The sequence below is a fragment of the Grammomys surdaster genome, unplaced genomic scaffold, assembly GCF_004785775.1.
Source record: "Grammomys surdaster isolate TR1022 unplaced genomic scaffold, NIH_TR_1.0 64, whole genome shotgun sequence".
Taxonomy (NCBI): domain Eukaryota; kingdom Metazoa; phylum Chordata; class Mammalia; order Rodentia; family Muridae; genus Grammomys; species Grammomys surdaster.
Genome location: NW_021604566.1, coordinates 11,230,804 through 11,256,302, shown reverse-complemented (window position 1 = coordinate 11,256,302; position 25,499 = coordinate 11,230,804). Strand labels below are relative to the sequence as shown.

The window sequence follows — 25,499 nt, the reverse complement described above, 5'->3', positions numbered from 1 at the left end:
GAGGCAGGTTGCTTGGATTCTGAGTATGACTTTGCTGTTTACCTAAGTGAGTGGGGAGCCACAATAATAGTTTATTGTTAGCTTTGTTGTTGTTGTTTGTTTGCTGCTGTTGTGTCTCTGTGTCATGCCTGTCTACCTTCACTGTATTTAAGTTCCATGATGTCACTAGTGGTCTTAAGTAGAGCAGTTCCTCATAAATATTTGCCGACAGTTGAAGAAGAAAAAACTCTAAATCTTCTATGGAAGGATACAAGAAAAGCATAATAGATGAAGCAAACTGATGCCTCACTGAGGCAGACTGTTGCTTCTTTCTGAAAAAGATATTTGTTCTGATACCGTGTAATGGTTTGCCTGAAAGAGAATGTGAAGAAGAGCATTTCATGCAGGAAGTCATACTGGATTGGAGAAATGGCAGATACTATGAGGTATCTGGAATGAAAGAAAATGATATTAAAAAAAAACTAAATACAAAATTTAATTGTGGTAACCACTGTTGATATAGGCTCAAGGTACCTGGCTCTAAGACATCTTAAAATGGGAGAATTGTTGTATGTAGTTAAGTAGACCATAGGGACCTAGAATGTCAGCTGTAACTCGATTTCTCAAGGTAAAGATGAGGGGACAGGTGCTTAACAGACTTTTGTGGCAGGGAGAGAAGAACATGTGTGCTGGCTGCTTTTGTGTGTCAGCATGATACAAGCTGGAGTTATCACAGAGAAAGGAGCCTTCCTTGAGGAAATACCTCCATGAGATCCAGCTGTAAGGTATTTTCTCAATTAGTAATCAAAGGTTGGAGGGCCTATGGTGGGTGGTCCCATCCCTGGGCTGGTGGTCCTGGGTTCTATAAGAAAGCAACCTGAGCAAGCCAGGGGAAGCAATCCAGTAAACAGCATCTCTCCATAGCCTCTGCATCAGCTCCTGCCTCTGGAATACTGCCCTTTGTGAGTTCCAGTCCTGACTTCCTTTGGTGATGAACAGCAATGTGGAAGTGTAAGCTGAATAAATCCTTTCCTCCCCAACTTGCTTTATTTGTTTGCTGCTGTTGTGTCTCTGTGTCACGATGTTTTGTGCAAGAATACAAACCCTAAGACAGCATGGAAACATAAATGAAAAAAGATTCTAGGACTTTGAGAGAGATCAGCAGGTGGAAAGATGTGTAGGAGAAACAGGGACTAACACAGAGCCAAGTAGAGTTTGGGTGCTGTGGACTTTATGCCTTTATTCTGAGAGCTTGGAAACCTGAGACACACCTTAAACAAGAAAGGGCCTTGAGTTTGGGTGCTGTGGACTTTATGCCTTTATTCTGAGAGCTTGGAAACCTGAGACACACCTTAAACAAGAAAGGACCTTGAGCTGCTGGTGACTAGGTCTGAAGTAGGAGAGGTCGCGAACAGAAGAAGGTGGTCATCAAAGATACTTGACTGAGAAGCAGAGGAAATAGATTCTGTGAGGTGTGCCCTCCTCTGTCGCCCTTCTTTTAAAAAGAACAATAAATAAAATGCAGGTTGGGGTTTCTTGCATCAATTTTTTGACATGAGAATAGCTCTTCAAAACTCTCAGTAATAGGTGAAAAGCAAAGGACAGCATGGTAGCATGTGACTGAAAGAGATTTGTGTCAGCATGAACAGGTCTGGGTTCTAGCTCAGCTCCAGGGGGCCAGATGATGTCAGGTAAGTCATATGACCTTTTTGGAGCTCAAGTGAAAAGATAAAGACAAAAAAAAGAGCACATCCAAGGCCTCTTCTGCCATGCTGTTTGTTCTAGTCTCCAAACACAGGCATATACTAAAGCATGTTGTAATGTCCAAATACAAGCATGTACTAAAGCATGCTGTAATGTTTTTGCTTGAAGGAATAGAGAGAAGGCTTCTTGCTGAAGAGAACTCATTGTTCTTCTAAGGACCTGAATTCAGTCCCCAGCACTCAATGTAGGATGACTCACACATGCTCTAATTACGGCCTCGGGGGATCTGACACTCTCTAGCCTCCAGAGGTACACAGACACAATTTCAAAATCAATCAATCTCTCTCTCTCTCTCTCTCTCTCTCTCTCTCTCTCTCTCTCTCTCACACACACACACACACACACACACACACACACACATGCACACACACACAATCAGAAAGAGTCCCTGTCATGTGCTGGACTATTGAAAATAGAGAAAGGAACATAATTTGAAAATTTGTGTCTACTAATAACAGGGCCAAGCTGAGAAATATCACTTGTGCAAATATTATATACCTGAAAGATTTATACTCATTATTATGTGATTTGAAGCTATTCAAAGGAGCCCAACATGTTCAAACTCTATCCAAAATTCATAAACATTTTTAAATTTAGTTTCATGGAGACTAACTTTGCTTTATGCAAACATACAAATGGAGCATGGAATGTAAGCCAATCATCTACGTGTAGCCGACTGCACCGCCCAGACAGACCCCGGGTAGTAACTGTAGCTTGTGATTTTGTTTTCAAAAGATTTCCATGGCCCATTGCTTGCCATACCTTCCAGGGCTCTGAACATCTCTGTTAGTCATTTTCTGTTTCTCTTACCCCCTCTCATCTTTGTGTTTTCTCCTTTAGACTTTTATAAAAAGAGACATTTGAAATAACACACATCAGGTCCAGCATAAGGACACGCTCTCCGTCATAATACTAAACTTTCTACTTGAATACTCAGGTGCTACTTTGAAGGTTGAGATTTATGACATATATGAACAATTAAAGAAAAAATTAAGAGCTTATGGAGTAGAAATAGAGCAAGAAGGTTTATATGGGAAGGTTTGGAGGGAGAAAAGGAAAAGGGGAAATAATGTAATTGCTTTATAGTATCAAAACATAAAAGAAATATTTTTTTAAAGAAGCATTAAAAAGACCATTGGTCTAAAAGTAAGTCTAGCACCTCTATGCTCTGACATAGCAAACACACACATAAGTGGTCTAATTCTTTAAATACTTGTGTATTCTAGTGAAGAAAACGGTGTCTAAATAAAATAGCTTATTTATAGATCTGGGGACGTCTGTGTTATTGAAGAATGCTCATATTACATCTTTTTTAATACCTGTCTTTCCCTTCTGACTGCAGCACAGCGCATCCGGTGACCACAGAAGGCAAAGCTCTGGGGATCTATTTGAGTGCATCTAAAATAAGCGACACTTGTACCAAGGATAAAAGTACTGGTGTTTTAAAAAAAAAAAACCTAAAGAGTAAATAGTTGTGCTAAAAACCAAGGGTCATTCTGGCATGAGTGGCCTTTGTTTGCAGAAGAGAGTTGGCACCCTGAGCTCAGGCCATGGCAGCAGCTCGGTCCTTTCTAGAGCCTGACTTGCTGAGACGCTACAGGCATCTTGGAATTCAGGAGTATTACTGGTTTGTTCAGTTTTCTTAGAATTCTTGAAAGATTCCAGGAGCTGTGTTGAAAATATCTTGACATAAGAAGTTTGATGCATTTTTAAATTGTTAGTTATTTTAAGTTTTTTTTAACTTTTTTATTGTTTTAAAAGATTTTAACAGGAAGTCAAGTTTTTAAAAAATTACTTCATTATCCTCTAACAGTTATTGTCTTTCTCTCTAGATATCAACCACAGATAATCTTTGTGGCTTTCTGAGATAGAAGCAACACTATAAAAATCTACTCTTTGATACATATATGAAATTTTAAGAAACAACTGCATAGCTAGATATGGACCCTCAAGACTTAAATTTCTCAAAGCTATTTGCTTGCACATACCTGGGGAGCGTGGAACAGCCACACAAAACTGAAGGGAAGCATCACTGAACCCTTTAGAAACATTTGCTTTGTGTTCACAGAATCACACACGTGACTTACTCTGCCTGGTTACACCAAGGAAGTGTCAAGTGTATGACATAATGCTAGTATTTTTGAGTCTGCAGGGGGAAAAGAAAAAAGCAAAAAAGAAAACCTCCTCCTCAAACCTGGAGCCTGAAGCTGTAATTACGATGCCATGATCAGAAAGTTGTGTTTTGTCAGCTTTGGCCCTGAACGGGTGGCAGCATAATTCCACGCTGCTGCTGGAGCAGGGCGCAGCTGTGCAAGCTTTGGGTTTGTTGTTGTTTACTGTTTAAAGAGGTGCTCTCTTCTTAGACTGGGAGGAGATGCTGAGTACAGTTGCACTGGCCGACTGCTCTGCTGCAGGCTTTACATTCAGTTTATTCAGTCAGGACAAAATACCAACTGCCAAAAGAGAATATCCACTGCAATCTTATCCCTGACATTAGTGTACGCCCTCATTTGTAACTGGTCATTTACATAATACATTGATACATTACATATATAATTTACATGCATCCACTTACATAATTCAATGATATATTACATACATAAATTCTACAGTTACTTAAGTCCTATCGTTTATGTATTGAATCATTGCATTTGATATTTGATTTATATACAAGTTGAATTATATGATTGACTAAACTTTATGAGGCAAAATTATGATCAACATAACCTCACATATAAGATTATATGCGAGAAAACACAGTAGTGTACCCTCTTTCATTACTAAAATTAAAAACAAATTTTATGAATACTCTGGAGTGGTAAGACATTACTCCTAACCCAGAGGAAACTGACAGATTCATTATTAGAAGTAAAATTAACACAGCAGAGAAGAGCACAGGTTAAAAGTGTAATGTTACAGGATAGAAAAGTAAGCAAACACTAAATAAAGTGAAGGAAACTTTTATGGTATTCAGAATGTAGCCTTGTCTAAGCCATGATAAAACCTGAAGGGTTCTTAAAGTGAAATATGTGAACCTCCTACTATTAGGAAGCCGGAACTAGGGGTAAAGTTTTCCCTGATTTGGAGGTAGTCTGAGTTTATTCCTGTTTAAAGTAAATATGGAGACTGAAGGGAAGATAGGAAGGGCCACTGGAAAAAAGCAAGTGAGTGTCATAGAAAGTGAGAGAAGCATAGGTGTGGAAATGCCATTGTCTGTGGACAAGGAAACCTCAGTGCACTCAGACAGGTCCAATACAAAAAGCTCTGCTCAAGCAGAAGCAGGTGTTATGGTCCTTGGACATCCTTCCACAGAAAGCAACTTAGGGCAGCCACAGTAGTGGGGATTGTAGTTCCAGTTGCTTGGGAGGCTGGTGCAGGAAGGGCCTCTTGTGATTGTATTCGGGAGTCCGAGAGAAGATTGGAAAACACCGTGACAACTGGTCAGTCAGAGAGAAAGAGTATGAAAATATTGTCAGGGGCTGTGGTAACTCAATAGTGAGGCATGTAACTTAGTAAGTACCAAGGACTGAGTACAGTCTCTAACACCTGAAAAATGATAGCAGATTGGTTTGAATATTTTTGCTTTTTCTAAATAAGACACAATATCTTCATCTTGGGCAGTTTTTATATTAAAAGAAGCTATAAAAACAACATTGGGAGGCAGTGCAAATTCGAAAATAATATTCTCTGGTTTTGTGGTGTTTACCAGGTTGTTGGAATGGAATGGAATAGTGTAAGGAAGAGAGAGATAGAATGGTAGCAGGACTGTAGCTTATAGGGTGGAGACAGCGGGGAGGGGAAATCCAAAGAGGAAAGATAAGAGGGGAGATCCACGGGCTTGTTGACACAACAGGTCAGTGAATGTTCAAGGTTCTGTTGTTAGGGCTGGTGTGCTGCACTTTACCTGAATTACTGGCTTATCTTGAAAGCTTTTTTGACTCTCTGAACGCTATTCACAATTATGTAGCTACTAAAGAACTGATGTCTTTGCTTATCAGGAAATAAGCAGAACATTCTGCCAAAGGTGAATGGTGCCATCGTACCACGGTAACAAGAGCCATAGCACACAATGTTAAGTCCTAAGGAAATCAAATCAACAGAACATTCTCTCACCCTCATTGCTCTCTGCTCTCTTCACTTTGAAATGAAGGCATTGGATTTCAGTCTGTCTTTTGTTGTGGAATCTGTAATCAACACTGGATTTCTTATAATAGAACGTTCTTGGTCAGTGAAGAAGACATTTTGAAATCTAAACCTTGTGACCTCCCTTTGCTTTTCACCAAAATACCCTTTGAAAAGGAAGATTCTGTATAAGTCATGGGCATGAAACTCCTTAAGACAAATGGTACACTGGTGATGCTGCTGCAGTATTTACTCTTGGTAATAATGTTAAGGATAACAGGTCCCACCCTACCCTTGATCACAGGTAGGAAATGTTTCTATCAGACTCATGTTGAAGTTCTCCGTCTATCATAGACCTCATACGTAGGGTAAGAAATTAAATCACTGTTTATCTTAGGCAGAAGGTATGATATTCCAAAAAGAGTAGATGCATTTTATGCTTGCTTGTATTTGTAATGGCTGTTCATGCTTGTTAATTGGACATACCCAGCGGGAGAGGACCTCAGTTGAACAAATCTCCATCAGATTGGCCTGTAGGCATGCCTGCAGGAGCTTTTCTTCATCACTGACTGCTGGAGGAGGGGCTACCCCACTGTAGAGAGTGCCATCCTGAGCAAGAGGTGCTGCCTTATGAAAGGAAGCTAGCTGAACAGGAGCAATATATCTGTAGTTAGTCAGCAGCACACTTCCATGGTCTTTGCTTCAGTTCCTAGTTCCAGGTTTCTGCTCAAGTCCTTGCCTTGGCTTCCCTCAGTGATGGACTGTGACGTGGGGTATAAGCCAAATAAGCCCAAGTTGCTTCTCCAAGTTGCTTTTGGTTCATGTTTTATCACAGCAACAGAGAACTAAAATAGAACAGTATCCAAGTTCTAAGCAGTCTGGCCTCACTACCTGTAGTTCATGTGAAGTACTCAGACTCTGTGGGTGGTTAGGGTATTAGCAGGGTGAAGTCAGACAGTGGGGGAACATCTGGGTTCACCACTGGAATTACCCTATCTATAATATTTTCATTTAATTTTGTATGATCTTAATGTTGCTGCTCATTCCATATATCCATCTCAATGTCAGTAAGTAAGATACCAAATATGGACACAAACACCAATGTCAACACACTGCATAGTGCATTCATTATTTGAAGATCCAATTCTCAACAAAGAAAAAAAAATGAGACCTACAAGCCCAGGTCTTAGAAGGCCTAAGGATATCCTAGCATTTATTAAACAAACATGAATGTGTCTTTTTGTTAATCATTTTCTTTCACTGGTGGAAAATAAAACCTCAGGAAGATCCGTGAATGTTTTTATTTTATTTAGATGTATTTTCTTGGAGTGAGGTCTTTACACAGAGTATCTAATTCATTTTTTGTGATGCCACCCCTTATGGATTGGATATTATTCTGGTTTTTATAAAGGAGGAATTCAAGCCCAAATAACTCTAGCAATAATTTTAGTCCCTTTTTACTTTGTGAAATGGATATGAGGGAGATGTTTGTGTGTCTTGAGGGGGTATTATGTGTTTGTGTTATGTGTGTTGTATGTGTGTGTGTATGTGTGTGTTTGTGTACTTCAAAATAGTCCCATAACTATCTGAAAAACTTTCCAATTCAAATATACTCGCCGCTCATGTCTAAAATGTTTCTTATATAGTCCATCCACTGTTTCTTCAAGAAAAACTTAGATTCATTTGACAGGATACTTGGCCTCCAGATGGAGAAATAAATTTAACTTACAAATGAAGAATCCTGGGGTTTGCAGGAACTGCCATGCATATTACAAGAAAGTTCTAGTCATAAGGACCTCTGGGATCTAAAAGTTCATTGCTTCACTCTCAGCCACTGACTGTGAATCATGGCATTTAACGTTAGAAAAGATTCTGAGGACTGGTTGCTCAAAGCTCTGTGATTTCTTGCCAAAAACACTCATAAAACATGAACTACAAAGATTCTTGCTGCTTCAGATGAAAATAGAGACCAAGAAGAGAAGAACCCTAGATGTTAGTTCTAAACACATAGTGCCCAATGGAAAAGAGATATGAAGCAAAAAAGAGACAAGCCACTAGCATACTAACATACACTAACATACCCTGTACGTAAACAACATCTACACATGGCTGAATGTTAGGCACATGATCTCCAAAACTTCTCTTAGAAATTTTTCTGACCATTTGTTGCCTTACGGAGAACAAAAAATCAATTCATTATTTAAATATATTAACTCTCTCCATTGTGTAGGAACAATACTCAGTGATAAGGACATAAAATAAAGAAGGATGGGCTTGTTCCTGGGAGAATGCAGTGTATCATGGGAAGACATTGTGATTGTAACATGGTGAAAGGCAAGATATACCCTTCTTGATCCCAGATGGGTATGTCATATGGAAGATCTTCTGGAGGGGGCAACATCTGGCCCAGGTTTTGAAGGGCAAGAGATGGTTGATCAAACAGATATGGAAAAGGTAGAGGTTGCACCAGGATCCACTGTGGATCGGTGAAACACTAGAGCAGTGGGGTGTTGTTCATTATGCAGTTTCTGCAACACAAAAGGAAAGTCTGCTTTGTCCTCTTTCATTTTTATGGTTTTAGTTAGCCACCGTCTAACAAGCCTCTAAAATATTACATGGAAATTAACAGCTCCTTAATTTTAAATAACTTTTCTATAGCGTATTATTGTAAATGTTTTATTTTATTATTAGCTGTTATTAGCTTATTGCTGAACTTAATTTTAAAAATAAAATGCAAAAATATGTATGTATATTTATATATGAAATGATAGATGATATAGCTTCCTATATGTATATCTCACTCTACACACTCACACACACACGCACACACACACACTCACACACACACACTCACTCACACACACTCACACACACACACACACTTTTTGAGATTCTCCACTTGGTCTGGTTTCCAGACAGTGACTTGAACAGAAAGATAAGGTTCAGAGGATCTTGTAGGACTGACTAGATTTTACTTCCAATAACAAACAGCCTTTGAAGGGTTAAGGCACTGGTCACAAGGTTAAATGCGTATCTTTGTAGATGATTTTTTACAGCTATGTGGGAAGTGGTTTTCAGATGGTCAACACAAGAAGTTGGGCAAATTTTAATGACTACTGGAGCGACACATACATGGAAGGCTAGAGATTTAGCTCTGTGCCTTGGTGCTGGGGTTTCAGGAATTGCAGAAGATGTGTAAGCAGTATCTGGGTGATATAAATGGTCAGACTCTGCAGTTACATGAAGATGCAAGGATCAGGTGCTCTCAGACTTTGGGTTGGGTGACTGAGGTAGGTATGGCCTTCCTCAGTTCATCAACCAGAACAGAACTTGACTGGATAGGTTGGAGGCATAGGCAGTATAACTGTGCCAGGGCTTTCTCTTTGAGGCCTTTATCAGCACCTGCAGTTTTTCAGCCATTTGAGAAAGTGGACTAAGGTGACATAATTGGTCTTTTCAACTTACAGATATGTACAAATGTACACACAGCTTCCTCTGTGAACTTCATTATGTTGTTTCCAATGTCTTATTATTCACAACATAGATTTACAACTACAAAAAGTGACCATTAATAACTTACCAGGTTGTGGACAGGCAGTCCTGTGAGAGAAATGTGAATAACCAAACGTTGTTGCTTTTGTTTTAGCTGATGTGGCAATGCCTGTTCCAGAGGAATCCTGTTTTGGGTGACCTCCTAAGGACCCTAGCTCTGTGGCTCTGTCCAGTTCAAAATGGCAGAAAAGGCACCACCTGGCTTGAACAGAAAGACATCCAGATCGACACTCTCTCTTCCTCCAGAACCTGTGGACATTATCAGAAGCAAAACATGCTCTCGGAGAGTTAAAATCAATGTAGGGGGCCTTAACCACGAAGTCCTGTGGAGAACTCTGGACAGGCTACCCAGGACGCGCCTGGGGAAGCTCCGAGACTGTAACACGCATGAGAGTCTCCTGGAGGTGTGTGATGACTACAACCTTAGTGAGAATGAGTATTTCTTCGACCGGCATCCTGGAGCCTTCACATCTATTCTAAACTTCTACCGGACAGGGAAGCTCCACATGATGGAAGAAATGTGCGCGCTCTCTTTTGGCCAAGAGCTTGATTATTGGGGCATTGATGAGATCTACCTAGAGTCCTGCTGCCAAGCCAGATACCATCAGAAGAAAGAGCAGATGAACGAAGAACTGAGGAGGGAGGCAGAGACCATGCGTGAGCGTGAGGGGGAGGAGTTTGATAACACCTGCTGCCCGGAGAAAAGAAAGAAACTTTGGGACTTGCTGGAGAAACCCAACTCATCTGTGGCTGCAAAGGTATGAACACATGGTGCTGATTCACCCGTGTAGCCAGAAAGGGTGGAACTCACTGAGTGTCATTTTCTTTATTGCTTTGGTAAGACAAAACAAATTATGGCTACACCGAGATAATGTGAAAGTCCTTCTCAGCTTCGTCCGTGGGCAGATGTAGTCATTCTTCTTGTGCGATGCCATAAAATGGTGTTAGTCTGTGGGAAATAATTATTGTCTGTAGGGATAGGTCTGGATCACAGAGGAAAGCTCTGATTTCCATGATGTGCCACAAGGTGTGGTGGCTTGGAGACTGAGAAAGAAGCTGTAACTGGAAGTCTGGTAGACATTGGTGTGAGCGTCATCTTTGGTCAAGAGGTGCTGCTATTAGAAGTAGCTACAGTGACTCCTGGCCTGATTCAGTGGAAGTTCAGAGAAAGAGAAGAGAGCATAGTCCAGAAAATATAGGGGGCATATGTAAGAGCAGGGAAACAAGAGCGCATACATACACTCACACACACACACACACACACACACACACACACACACACACAGAATATTACCATGTCTCAGAATTTATGATGTGTTCACTTAAAATGAAGGCAGATTCATGTTTTCCATTATGTTTGCATACATAGCCAAATCTGAATTAGTTTCCTTTCACCAAATTTTATGTTTGATTATAATGCATGATTCTGTTTGTCTGATTTTATCTAGAGCTTCAAGTGTGAGCAGAAGACCTATTTCTGTGCCACATATTCAATTATATATTGCAGTATGAGCAATACATGAAGCATCAATTGTCTTTAGCTGTAGGAACATAGCAGAATCTATGGTTCATTCCTGAATGATGACATGAAGAGGGGTAGACATGAAATGTCATATGATTTTTTCTGATTACTGCTTCATTTCCAAATTTCTTCCCTCTATAAACACTAGAGGCTACGGAAATACAGTAGAACATAGGAGCTTTTTTGACAAGCAATGAAGATTCTACAGGATCATCTGCAGCATGAATAATGAAGGCAGATAATGGGCATGGCTGTGGTGGTGATTGGTTTATCTCTGTTGGTTTCTGATTGACTTCCAAAAGCATTTTATTTTCTGGACAGGATGTCCACTTTAAATAAGAAAGACTGTGTTTCCTTTATACACATTGAGGACATGTATCTTTGTGGCAAATAGACAACCTCAGTAGTTTCTTCTTTCCTTTTTTCAGTGAGGCATCCTTGGTTTGTTCTTGATTGTCCTGTGTTTAGGAAGCAGTGTGTCATCCATGGGGCTCAGTTGGGAAGGCTGTTGCTTTCCCTGGTGATAAGTGTTTAGTTACATATTTGAGCTCCTATTGAAAATATGGGATGGATTTTGAATGTGAAATAGACTCTAGATTTAAGTGAGTGTTGTGGGAGTTAAAAATTAACTTTCTACAAAAGCCCTTCAGCAATAGAGGAACTAGTTATAGTTATATCAAAAGTTCCAGGAAGAGTTTAACCAATTATGAAAACTTAAAGCAGGTAAATCAAGAAGACTTGAAGGTAATATGATTTATTTGATCATAACATTATTGACATATATCTGAGGTAGAGAGCTAGGGTAGAAAATATTTCAAATATGTAGTCTTTCATTCTTTAAGATTTTTTGCTAATCAGAACAGTAATGGTTTTTGAGACAAGGGAGTATATTTGACTTCTAAAGTTTAGAAGCAGTAGCTATTCCTTTATCTCTAAGAAAATGATGCTAATTATGGCTTGTTGTAATATACCATTATTTACCCTATGCATCAACAATTATTTAAGCTTGCTTTGTACAGATATGTGCTTATAACAATAAACAGAAGCTACACAGAGTCTTTCAAATTTTATGTTGTTATGGGTAGTGACTTTGTGTCCACATTATTGATGGGGAGTGGCTTTGAAACCATAAGGATTACCGTAAAGCTTTGACATTTATTCCAGCGTCCACACTTTCTCTCTATTTCAGTGGAACTGTTATGGAAATGTTTATGTCTGATTCTATCGTACTTTAAGGAAAAGTGTTCCTCTTTCCTTTGAGCTTTGAAGCTTTTAAAAACAAGCTCTGCACAATGTTCAACATAAACTGATATGTTCTTCCACATTCTTTATGAGCAGTAAAACTTGGTAGTTTGTAGACGGATTCTGAGGGATGAGAGTATGTGAATAGTGTTTCATGGCCTAAGAATACGTAGTCGTATAGCTTCTGCAGCGGGGTGACACTCTAGTCCTCACAATGGATTTAGGTTCCGAGTATATCAGGATTTCTCATGTGCATGAAACCTGTGTGAAAACCTCGGGAATCACTCTGTGTTCTTAGAAGGCAGAGGAGGCATAGATCTGTGAGTCTGGTGGATTCTTACTTCCTTTTCTAATCATCGCTGCTTGGTTGAGCTCATGTTCCTCATGCACTGTGCCTTTGCAGCAGAAACTTGTGAAGATGCCCCCATCTTCCCCGGATGTAAGGATTTATCCTTTTATCTCAGGAACGTCATACCAGTGAAAGTTCCCTCTTTTGATTTTTCTAGTTTATCTGTAATATTTTTGTAATAAAGTACAGTTGGCCATGGTGTTGCATGGCTATAATCCTAGTACTTAGGATGAAGAAACAGGAAAATTGATGGTAGATTAACCAGCCTATGCTGTATATCTAGTTCCAGGAAAGCCTATGCTATGTCCTCAGACTGAGATTATTTGCCATTCCAACCATACTCTTTGTGATGCAGGGAAAACTTTCAGTTAGACAATTCATAGTAAGATATCTTCTCTCTGGTATCAACTAATATTCAATAATTGAGTAGCAATTGCTCAGCCATGCTTTGTGCACCCACACACAGGATGCACTTGCACACTCCTGACCAGCTATACTTTATGTGTGGGTAAGATCCTGACAGTAACAATTGGACTCTTAGGAAACAGGCTCTCCATCGTCACCTAATGAGCTACTCCACCACTTAACTCTCAGGTGTGTTAGAACAACAACAAAGACAGCAAAGACAGAGAGGGCAGAAGAACAATCTCTGCTTGAATGTGTTTGACAAATTAGCTTATGTATATATCATCATGCTTTCCATAGAATACGGAACGACTGGTAGAAACAGTCTCTCTGGGCTCTGGCACGGTTCAGTGATAAGCACTAGTAAGATATGGGTAAGATTGTCTAATGTTGACACCACAGCCGAAGGGAACTGTCTTTTTCAGTTCCTAGTGGTATGCTATGACCTGTGATCTGGTATTGCAGCCTAAGTTTATGTTTGTAAGATAGATTTTATCTTCTTCTAATCCTGTCACTTTATCTTGGAACCTATATTCACCTTTGTGTTGAGATACTGTCCCGAGTTAAAATTACAGGCTGCATGTGAATATCAGGTCCTGTAAATGACCCAATGGGTCCAGCCTCATGGGTCTATAAAATGACTAGGACACCTGTCATACATGTGACAGGAGATTACTGGCTCTGCTATCCTTTCATAGAGCTGTGGAAGGCCAATGGCCAGAATTAACCCAATACTAGTTTTCTGGACAGTAGCTTGGAATTAGATTTGAGTCTGTACCTCTTCCAGACTGAAACAATTTAATCTGTTTCTAGATTCAGAGTATTTTTCTCCCTTTATTTGGCCTTTTCCAAAGGAGCTACAATAGCCATTTCCTATAAATATCACTGACAGGGACTTCAATCTAAGAGATATTTTGAAGCTTTGAGGGAAAATAGGTGTTATATCCTATAGTGCTCTCAGGCTTGAGGTGGAGGACAGAGACACACAGGTGTCTACATTCTGAAGCAGACCATACTCACTGAATACCATACAAGGCCACACTCTGGATGTCTGCAGACAGCAGTGAACTAAAGACATCAGCTCAGTGTCCAGCCCAACCAGAGAATACAGAATAGCCTCAGCCTGAGGGAAATGGCTCGAGACCAGTGGCTGGCAGTGGGCCCATCTCAGGCTGAGACAACACAGGGAAACTGAGATTGAAGTAGCCCTGACCTAATAAGAGCAAAATGCAGAAACACTTTTTTCTGTTCAATGGAACCAGACAGGGAGAGACACCCAACAGCTTTGTTAGACACAGCATGGAGTCAGGGGTAGGCCTTGGATCTTGTCCAAATTCTATTCAATTCCATCATTTGCATAGCTATCCAACCTCATACTTTCCCCACTACTCTTGAGACTGTCTTTCCCTTCCCCTCCTAACCCTCCAGGTCTTGCCCCCTGCCCCCACCCCTCCCACCCTCCTAATTCCCCTATTAGTATGTTCTCTCCTTCCTCCTCCTCCACCTCTGTCCTTCAACAGCAGCCTCATTTTCCTGATGGACTCTTTATCCTCATCCTCCACACTTACTTTCTCCTCCTTCTCTCTTCCTCTTCCTCCTCTTCCTCCTCCTCCTCTTCCTCCCTCTTATCCACTCATTTCGTCTGTCTTTCATCCTTAGCAAATAACTGTATAGCTTAAGGAAAGTGGGAATGGTTAACTGGGAAAATGCTTTTCAACACATTCTTATTAATAGCTACCTAAAGACAAAAGTTAAATTTTCCCCCAAAGAAAAGGAAGAAACCAAATAAAGAATTAGATAGAGTAACACTTTTCAGATAGAATGGAGCTCAGACTGTAACAAATGGTCATTTTGTCTAAGTCGTCTCAGCCTTTCCCTTTAGTCTCCCCCCTCCCCAACTACCCTCTTGCAAAGGTTTGTTTGCAGGACTCCTGGGAAAGGAGATGACCCTGAGCTCCTGTCTTTGATTCCGTTTCTCCATACTGTGCATGGCAATCATGGATAGCAGAACCCCACACAGTACCTAAAGCAATCCTGGACCTCCTACTTCCTGGTACTCAGGGCCAATGTCTGGAGCTTTCCACCATTGGGTTACTCTGTGTGCAATAATTCCTTTAAAAGCATACCCTCCCCTGTAACACTGTATTATTGTGTGGGCCTTTAATGTCATGGAAATAGTAAAGGAAATACATCAAAAGCAACAAAACCCCCTTTGAGCTTATCAAGGAGAAAGAATATATAGTATTCTCATTCTTTTTAGAGTATGTTGATCAATTATTCTAACACTTTGAATGAAAAGGATACTAGAACAGAGCCACAGGTGATTTCTGTTTAGTTCAAGAACTGTCAGATGTTGAGTTGTGGGTCTGTCTTTACAGGGCCACATTCTGCCGTATGATACTCTTCATTTAACTTTGGGATGCTTCCCTTTATGATCAACGCTAAGTGACAATAACCATTTGCACAATGAATGGACTCATGTGCAGATGACTGACACAGCATAAGTTTATACACAAAATATTCCTGCACTCATGCATGTTTGTGATGTATGCTGGTCTGTAATTCTTACCTAGGATTGACAGTTAGCTAAGTACCACACTAGTGGCTGATTTGATGTTCCTCAGCTCCCTTTCTCCTTTTCCTTCTGAATCCACTTCTCTCCTTTCCTGTCTTCATTCATATTCTTTGTGTTCTTTGCTATCACAGTGTAAGAGTTCAAAGGTGCCAACAGGAGATGGAGTTGAACACAATGTGGCCAGGCTATACAGGGGGAATTTGGAGGATGATGCTTTTATTAAAAACAAAATAGAGCCTCATTTATGCAAACAGAGGAGTCAAAATCCCAGTTAAAAATATGTATTCAAAAGAAAGCAGGTAAGAGAAAAAATAACATAATTTTGATCCAAATGTCTCAAAGGTTGATTTCTTAGTTCTTACGGTCTGTTTCTAAATTCGACTTCTGTGTTTTTCTAGGAAGGCTCCCGGGAAAGGCCTCTGCTTTTTTGGCCTCCTTTGGTCTGGATGAGACAGGCAGGAGGATACAAGGAGCCCAGGATCTCGGTCTTAGCCTCACTTGATTGAACTATGAAAGTAGATCCTGCACTTACACAGCTGTCTTGGCTGTTGTTTCAGTTTGTTAGTATCCCCCTTTCATGTCGGGGATGTAAAGGCGTCTCTGCTCATACTGTAACTTGTGTGATCATCTTAACATGCCCTCCCATGCCCTAGCACTGGGATTTAACTCAGGTCTTCATGCTCACCAAGGAGCACTCTGCCCTTGAGCTATCCTGTACCTACGACTGTTCTTGAAAGAAGAAAAATTCAAGAAACATTCACTTTTCACTTGCTAATTTTTTGTTTGTATTTTTGTTTGTTTGGTTTATTGTTTTGAAGAGAGCTAGTCTTAATTCTCAATAGCTTTTTCATCTGTTTAAAAAAAAACAAAGCAAAGCAAAACAAAAGAAACATCAAACAACAACAAAATCCACATTAGTTTCCATTAATTAAGAGAAGGGATTCAGGCTTCTTTCAGAGTTGAGTTTTACACCTCAATATCTGATTATCATTCTCTAAATTAATCTAAAAATCCAAGAAGCTCTTTCTACTGTGCTTAATATTATCCAAAGCCAGAAGGGTTTGGCAATCTTTAAATGCCATGGCGTTGAAACCCCGGAATAGTAGCAGATTTGTTTTATTTCAGGCAGGAGACTCTATGAAGTGAATGAATTGCTATTTTAAGTCAGCATAAGTATTATGAAAAGCGGTCACAATATTTAACACTATCCAATTTGGAAGATTCTAGAAGGGTTTGTGTAAGAATCCGGGCGTGGTTTGGACAGAAAACACAAGGCCAATCCGGTTCCACAGGAGGGGGTTTATTTAGGGAGTTGGGGAGAGAAGCTGGGGAGATGGCAGAGGAGGCGAAAAGAAGAGAGAGAGGTTGGGGCGGTCTCAATTATTTAAATGGGTGATGACATGTAACTTCCCAGGTGTAGGTGAGCAAGACAGGTGAATTCTGGGAGTGGTTGCCTCAGTAATGATGTAGGAAACGCCCAGCCCCTGAATATGATGTCACTGGGTTCAGACTTATACTAACAGTTTAAACAATGTTGTTTTTGATTAACTGCTCTTGCTGAAGCTTGATCCTCCACTAAAATGGGAAGAAGAAAGCTAATCCTTGCAAATGCCAGGAGCTTAGAGGGAAGTTCTGGTAGAGAGTTTACCTCTCTTGTTTGTGTTTAAGATTTTGTTTTCTAGTGGAATAATGTCCCAAAAGCCTCTCTTACAGTTAAATGACACTGCTTTGATTCATTGAGGAGAGGGCTAGAAACTGTCTTTTCCATTTTTATTCTTATTTTCATAGTTTAGCTTTTCGACAACATGTATCAGAGGACACAGATCTTTTTGGGTTTCATTTGTTTGTTTTAACTGATAGACTAGCATAGCTGGCTTGGCTTTGAAAAGAGACAGCTGTACTCAAGGATTTATATTGATTTAGTTATAGCAGTGGTCAGACATCCTTCCCCTCATATGCAAATGTCTTGAGGTAGGATGAAGTTATACTGACTTATAACATGATATAGCAGTTAACTGACCTAGACCTGAACACGGGAAAATGTGATTTTGAATGACACTGGTTTGTCTCCTTCTACTTCTACTTTCTACTTTCACTTTTAAGTTTGACAGAAATATTAAGCATATGACAAAAAATGAATCTCTTCCCAGAGGATCCCTTAATATGACCATTAAAAAATTTGAATTTTAAATATAAAGTATTGAATGTCTTACTGATTGTTACAATAAATAGTATACAAACTTAGCCATCAAAGGGAAAAGCTTAAGATTTCTTATTCATGTTTGATTCATCTGTACTTCTAGATTGCTTCACAAAAGACAGCTCACTAGAAAAACATGCACTAGTGACTCAAACAAAAACCAGCAACAACAAAAAAATGCAAAGCAAAAAAAATAGAATTGAAAAATTAATTTTTTAAATTGCCATAGTAACTGGATCATGGAAAAGAGGAAGAGGAAGATATTTGCTTTCATCTTGCAGACGATTTTTGAGTAGGCACTGAGACGTGGCATCCTAATCATTTCATATTTGGCTCCAGTGTTCTGTTCATATTTGATTGTGTATGTTTCTATATTTAAGTTGACTTCTTATAAAATGTATAAACGAAGTGGACATTCCTTGCCCTCTTTCTCCATAAATCACTTTTATAGTTTTTATTAACTCTGAAACAAAAAAGGTACTTTGGACATCCCCATGGCCACATCATTGAAGTAGATACAGCTGTCTCCAGGTGCATATACACTGCCACTTCTCCATTTAAACATGTCATGATATAAAGAACTCCCCTGCAGGAAACACAGTGAACTGTGGATTTGACTTTGTCACCCAAATGGAACATTCAGCCCATTCAGAACATGACCTCCTGTGATAATCCAATCAAGCATGAAAATCCAGAAGAAGTGCTCTAATATCCAAGAATAGAAAGATGAAGTGTTTTTATTAGTCTCCCAGGATCTTGTTTCAGGGTGTTAGAGGTCATTCTTACCCTGAGCATCACCATTTAACTTGTATCTCATTGAGTCACTCTTGATGCAACCACAAGTGTTGAATGTCACTCTAAATAGATGTCACTCAAGCCTATACCACAGCAGTACTTACCAAGGACAACCAAGTGATTTCAGCACAGCCTCCTTTCCGCATCCTACCTCAGGATATTTGCATACGAAAGGAAGGACTTCTGACCACTGCTATAACTAAATCAATGTAAAACCTCGTAACAGCTATGGATATTGAACCACAGTTGTCCTTGCTGGTGACATCCAACCTATGTCCTCAACTGAATTTTCAGTTTGGGACTTCTTTTTAACATTGAAATTTAGCTTACATTTCCAAACTTCATTCTTCTCTCCTTCTATAGAGTTTTCTGGGATTGTCTGACTTGGACTTTAGTGTCTGACCAGTGTGTGGTTTCAACCAGAACTTGATTGGATTAAGAAATAAATCAGTGCCACTTTCTATGCTGAGGTGCTATGACCAGGCTTGTGCTGGCTGACTTGTTTCATTCACACAGTGGGAGCTTTTGCTTTGGGAAGCTAGCAGAGACTCTGCATGGTATCCTTGAGGTGAAGAATCCATTACATATCAATACATGTTTTGGTTTATAAGCAGACAGACAGCAGTAAGCAAGGTTGCTTTTCAATGGTACCACAGATAAAGTGAATTACATATGCAAAGAAAGAAGATAAGACCGGTCAGGCTAGGGAGCAGGAAACCATGTATTTGCCATTTCACATTTGCTCTGTCAAAAGCCAACTCCTTCTTGTTGTGCTTCTTAAATGAATTCTGCAAGTGTAAAAATTATTGTATTACATAAGTAAAGTTACTGCATTATGAGTAATATTACAATTAAGAACAAAAATCTGCTTTTTAGGACTGGTCCTTATTTTTAAATCTCTAGCACAGGAGCCATTATAAATCTTTCAAACCCCACAGAATGTTTATAATTAATAATCACACACATCTAACCCTTCCCTAAATTCATGCAGATTAGTATGAGGCAGCTAAATACTCAGAGAACTGTTTTGCTGGGTGGATGGTAACAATATAACAGGTACATTAACGTTGTCAAAGAAAGAATGGCAAACTTTTTCTTCTGGATTTTAAAGTGAATGCGTTTGAAGACAGTTAACAGGTCTGGACTGTTTATGAACCATTCTGACTCCTGTCAGGGGGGCCTCTTGGCTTCTTCCCTCATAGAAGAGGTTGGTCAAGGCACCTTATTGCCACCGAGGAGGATTTGGAAAATACTTTAATGTCTTTTTCCAATATATCCTGAAGTAAAAACACACCTGAATTACCTCCTCAGACTTATGTTTTCTCTCTGCCTGAGTAAACCCATCTCATCTTTACACTTCTTTAAGAAGATCTTCCAAGTAAAACGTAATCTGTCCCTCATACTTGTCTATATACAGCACGTTGACACTGAATTCTAGAGCTTTCCCCCTCTGAGACAGTATAAGTTAATATGTGTGTTATTGAACAAATTACTGCTTTTCTATCTCATTTCTTTGGCTCTTGTTGGATTTTGGGTTTATGCTTGTTTCTTCTTTGATCATTTTTTTGTGAAGACATTTCATCAAATTTCATGACGTGGAACATAGTATTTACTATAAATTATTATAAATATTATTATAAATTTTAAAAATAGATGAGCTCCCCAATCCAGGCACCTCGTCCTCTGTCTGTAAGGCAAACAGTCTAACAGGAGGTAGGAGCCCCCCAATCCAGGCGCCTCACCCTCTGTCTGTAAGGCGAACAGAGTCTAACAGGAGGTACGGTTTCCCTTGTGGCTTCATTGAAACCAGAATCTAGGTAGTTCTTTCCCTGTTTCTTTGAGAGGAACAGGTTCATGGAAAACTCAGATTGTGCAAGGAAAGTGCTGGCCTTCCCCTCCCTGTGGCTGCTGCTCTTTCCTTAGAGCATTCTGTTTAGAGCAGAATTCCAACTTGGGGGAGGGTGCAGTCAGCTCGCACCTGATATAGAACCTGAAGCTGTTTGAAACATCCTCTCTGAGGCATACAAACAGCTCCGTGACACCCATCAGCACGAGGTTCTCCTTTCATTTGAGACCTGTTCCTTTCTCACAATTCTATTTCCTCATACCCGGGAGAAAAAATAATCTAATTCCCACATCCAAGACCTTATACAGAGCTGGGCCATGATTCCTGTTCACTTCCACATCAGCAGTAGGAAGCCATTTTCTGAAATGGGCCAAGGAGTTCTGAGTTTTGTGAAACTCGAAGACTCCTCTGTGTAGGTGTAGTGAAAAAGCAACTGAAAGCAATGGAAAACAACCAGGCTCAGTGGTTTCCAATAAACCTTGATTCTCCAGGTGGAATTAACACTGGGGCCCATTTGGCCATTTTTACTTTGTGCCAATACTAAATGACCTGCATCTCGAAATCTCTTAGTGTGGGGATGGAATTGACGTCCAGAATCTTGAACTCTGGTTACAATCTCTGAGCCTGTTTCCTGTGCCCCCACTGAATGTGCACTTTCTCCCTTCATGAGGTCTTTGTGATTACTTGCCTGATTTATTTTCTACACCCTGGGGCCACTAGCTATGCCTCTGTAGTCTAGGCTTTGCTCACCTCAGACTACTGTGAGGACCCACTAACCTACTCTCCCACATTGTTTCTCCTCAATTCCAGCCTACTCTACCTGGCCAACACAATTACCATTTAAGACATGTATGTGATGGGTCGTTCCTGACCCACAATCCTCAGGACTTCTCACTGGCCAAAGTCTAGGTCAGACTCCTTTTGGCACTATGCTCAAGATCCCTATCCCTACTCTGTTCAGCTTCCTGCCTTACCGTGACTCCTGTGCGGCGCTCTAACATGCTGATCTCTGTCAAGATGGAGTCCTCTACCTTCTGCAGGCAGTAATCCCACGTGACTGCATCTATTCATGTGGAACAGCAGTTCTTTGACTTGTTCAAGGATGCCTGAGGCTTTCTTGTAGCCACACCTGCACGCACATGGCACATCAATGCCTCCATGACCACCCATGAGTTTTTTACCTAGAACGTTCTCTCTTTCCTCCTGTTCTTTTTACCTCAGCTCACATGCCGCACTTCTGGGATTTCTATCTAACACTCCTGCTTTCCTCAAGTTCTCCAGTCTCATAGCCTGGGGATTCTGTCCATACCCTGCTCCTTTTCATGGTTGTGGTCTGTGAGGGACCAGACCATCTCTTACCTTTAGTTCCTGACAACTTGCACTGTTCTGACTCAGAATAAGAAGTTCTCATTTCCTGCCACCAAATGGCACTGGAGGGTAATGATGGCAATAAAACTATGCTCAGAAATAGTCTGATGGCAATTAAACAACATAGTCAGATGTCAAATAGCTTATCCTAATAATCATACCTGGATATTTTATCAGCTTTAAATGGCTTTAAGTTTTTTAATGTAGGCCAAAAGGCACAAATGTGAGTTTTGTGTTTTTGTAATGTATAAATTCTCCCTTCAGAATAGTAGTGGAGGCTTCTCTATGCCATGGAGTTCCTGTGGAGGCAGGAGGTAGGTGCTGCAGCCAGGCGGCTTTCAGGTACTTGCCTTGGCAGGACTGCTCATTTTGCTATCTGCACCACTGATTCTTGTCTCACTCTGCGTGTGTGCCAGGAAGCTTGCTCTGACACCAGACATGGGTCCTTTCATACCCTTAAAGGATGGACACATCATTTTGTTACATTCAGCCTGTCTTTGGAGGACTTTGGGCCCAAGGGATATTTGTGAAATAGATTCATTATGTACTAGTTACAACTCTACCTGAGTGCAATGAGACACACACTCATGTACACAGTGTATGGTGTGACTTATTACCTAGATGTGGACAGCAAGGGACAGTAGAAGCCATGGTAACTGGTGCCCTGATACCCAGTAAAGCTTCTCAGGGTACAAAGAATCTGTAAAGCAGCCTGCTTTGAAGGACTTCTGTTTCTCAAAGCTGCAAGCTGTTCTTCATCAGGATATTGTCTCTCCAACACATTCTGTGGTTAGTTGAGAGCTGCAAGTGAAAAAGAAGGGAGAGTCAGTCCAGGGCTACCCAGCGACTTGCTCCAAAAGGGGACTTCGTTATCTCTAAGACAGGAATATGGACAAATGCAGGGTTTGAGTCAAGATTCGAATGGGGGCATTGTGGAGTAATATTGAAGAAAACCGTTTCTGAAAAAAATAATTTTGATGGTATAATAATAAAATGGAGGATTAATTGCTTATTTTCACTACAAAATATAGAACAATAATGTTATCTATATAAGTGAGGTGATATTTTTTATAATCAAAACTATTTTCTGGAAATGCCTTGATTAAGACTTTATAATAGAAAAAAATGGGTTTGTTTGTTTGTTTGTTTGTTTGTTTCAAAAATGCTTGCGATCTACATACTATTTACCTAGCATACTTACCTATACAATATTCTGCTGTTTCAGGTTCTACTCATCGGGTTTTCCAATTTATTTTTGCAAAATGAAGTTTATTCATCTGTTAATATTCTGTTACCTATGAAGTGATTTTATCTTGTTTCCATTTAACAAGTCACAGAACTATTATTTTGAATGACTTTGTGTATAAGGAACCAGAGCTTAAGTCTTAAGTAAGTCTTCTATGAGCATAAATGCATAGTTGCACAGAGTCAAGGTTTTCATATGTTAAATCTTTTGACACTGTCATATCTGTTTGTGGTTTTCGTATCATCGTATTGAAGCTTAGTCCTCTGGGGATTCTGTTATAGAAGGGAAGACAGTAAGCCAACAAGTTACACTATGTTCCAACTTCTGTCACTGTGAACAGAACAAAAGAAAAGTTGTATTTGAAGAGATTCTAAGATTTTATGGTAGAGCAACTTGCTAGACATAGAGTCACCAGAAGTCATTCACTGTACAATCGCAAGTGAGAGCACACTCCATATTGTATGGTACTTAGAGTTTAGAGAAGGGATCTAATTGTGCAGATTTTACTAGGCACAGGAGGTTTTCTGAACCAGGAAGTAATGTGGGAGGGATAGAGGAATGTCTGGAGAAGAGGGAGAGAGAATAAATAAAGGAACCAGGAAGGGACAGCAGTGCTGGCTGCATGCTGGACTATCAAGAGGAGTAAGCTAATGGGAGGCTCAGGAGAGCTCTGCATTGCTTTCACTGGAGGCCACCAAGAGCCTACAGTCCATCAGGTAGTCAGTAGATAGGCTTCTCTTTGTAAGTGGTGCTGAGAAGTCCTGAGGGGCCGTAAGATCCACCACTCAGGGGCAAGTCACTCGGAATGAATGGTTGACTGAGACACTTTGTCCACTTGGGGAGTTTGCATGGCCTCAGAATCTTGACAGATAGGGAACAAGAAGAGAAAGTAGTAAATACAGTTATTATAAAGACCAAATTAGCTGCTTAGCAGAGTCCTGCTGTGTGTGCACACCTAGAATGTATGCTATCATCGCTATTACTCAAAATAATTATCACAAAAATATTGTCTTTAAATGTTTAGAATTTCTGTTGCAGTACGGTAATTTTATTAAAATGTGAAGGATAAAGCCTGTGCATAGATAGTAAACTCTTTTTCTCTTAGTTTAGAACTAAATCTTTTAAGAACATCTAGTTTAATTAATGCTTATTGATTTGTCTAAGTTTTCTTGAAAATGACACATTAGATGAGTGGAAACTGTAATACAAGTTAACATTTGAATCTTAAAGATCCTCTGCTTTGGGGGTGACAAATGGGTTCTATTATTGAATAAAAAGCCCAAAAAAGAAAGGAGAGAGGGAGGAGAGGGACAGAGGGAGGGAGGGAGGGAGGGAGGGAGGGAGGGAGGGAGGGAGGGAGGGGGGAGATCTTGACATTTAGCACTTGTACCTAGCTGAGCCTAGCTGTCTTCTTTTCCAGATGGCCACTGTCATGTTAATTACTGACACTAATGTGACTACTCTCAGTTGAGCAGCTGTAATTCTTCTGTTCTTGTTCACAAATAGTGGCTTTGCTCTGGGACAGAACAGCCATCAGTCCATCACGCTACACTTTCAGGTTGGGCTCATTGGGACAGGACATCACGTTACACTTCCAGGTTGGCCTCGTTGGTTCATCTTTCTTATCTAAGCATCTGTGAGCAGGATATGAAATTAAACCCAGACCATTGACCTTCTAAACTCTGTTGTTCTATTTTATTAAAAATAATTGTTAAGCCTTAGCCATAAAATTGTCCATGCTACATTTTAAAACCCCCAAGTCTGTTCAAAACCTCTACGGCAACCAGAGAGCCGTTTGCTAACTTTTAGATTGAGATAGGAATATGCCATAATATTTCTTTTCCAATGTGTACATTTATTTAAATAAAAGTTGACTCCTTAAAACACCATTTTTATTTGTATTAGCATGTAAGGAATCAATATCTTGATTAAGAGCATTCATTAGTAAGTCTCATTTCTCAAATTATCAAAGGCAGCCTACAGAGATTGGCATCATCCACGTACAATCAACAACTGGGCTGTGGATAGAGAAACAGAGACTAGATAAAGTAAACCAACAGGGAACAGTCAGAGAGACAGCCTAGATAACGGATGCTCACTGCACTTTCTCTAGTGTACTAAATCAACCTATCTTCTGTCTAAGATATTCAAGATTTGGTAGGCAGAGAAAAATGATAAATTATAAATGGATTGAGCACATAGATACACTGATACATAAATCATAAGTAATATAAATAGGTACTTGATAAATAGGTAGATAGATGGAAAGACAGACAGATAGACTATGAGAGATATAAGATAATATATGACAGAACATAGATGATTGATCAACCATAGATAATAAAAGGAAGATTGATTGAAAGTTAATGATAGATGATAGATCGATAATTGACTGGTAGATGATAATAGATTAATAAATGATAGATACAAGATAGATGGAAGTTAGATTTAAGATATGTGATATATATTAGATGATAGATATATGATAGATAGATAGATAGATAGATAGATAGATAGATAGATAGATAGATAGA

The 25,499-nt window shown here is 39.8% G+C and overlaps 1 protein-coding gene across 1 annotated transcript in view; it reads left to right on the top strand.

Annotated features, from left to right (window-relative positions):
• Kcnb2 (potassium voltage-gated channel subfamily B member 2) overlaps positions 1 to 25,499 on the top strand; it is a 405,973-nt gene that overhangs the window by 16,575 nt on the left and 363,899 nt on the right. Inside the window, exon 2 of the mRNA XM_028770096.1 lies at positions 9,512 to 10,175. Coding sequence (XP_028625929.1) covers positions 9,597 to 10,175 — 579 coding nt within the window. The 5' untranslated portion in view covers positions 9,512 to 9,596. The remainder of the gene's footprint in view (positions 1 to 9,511; positions 10,176 to 25,499) is intronic.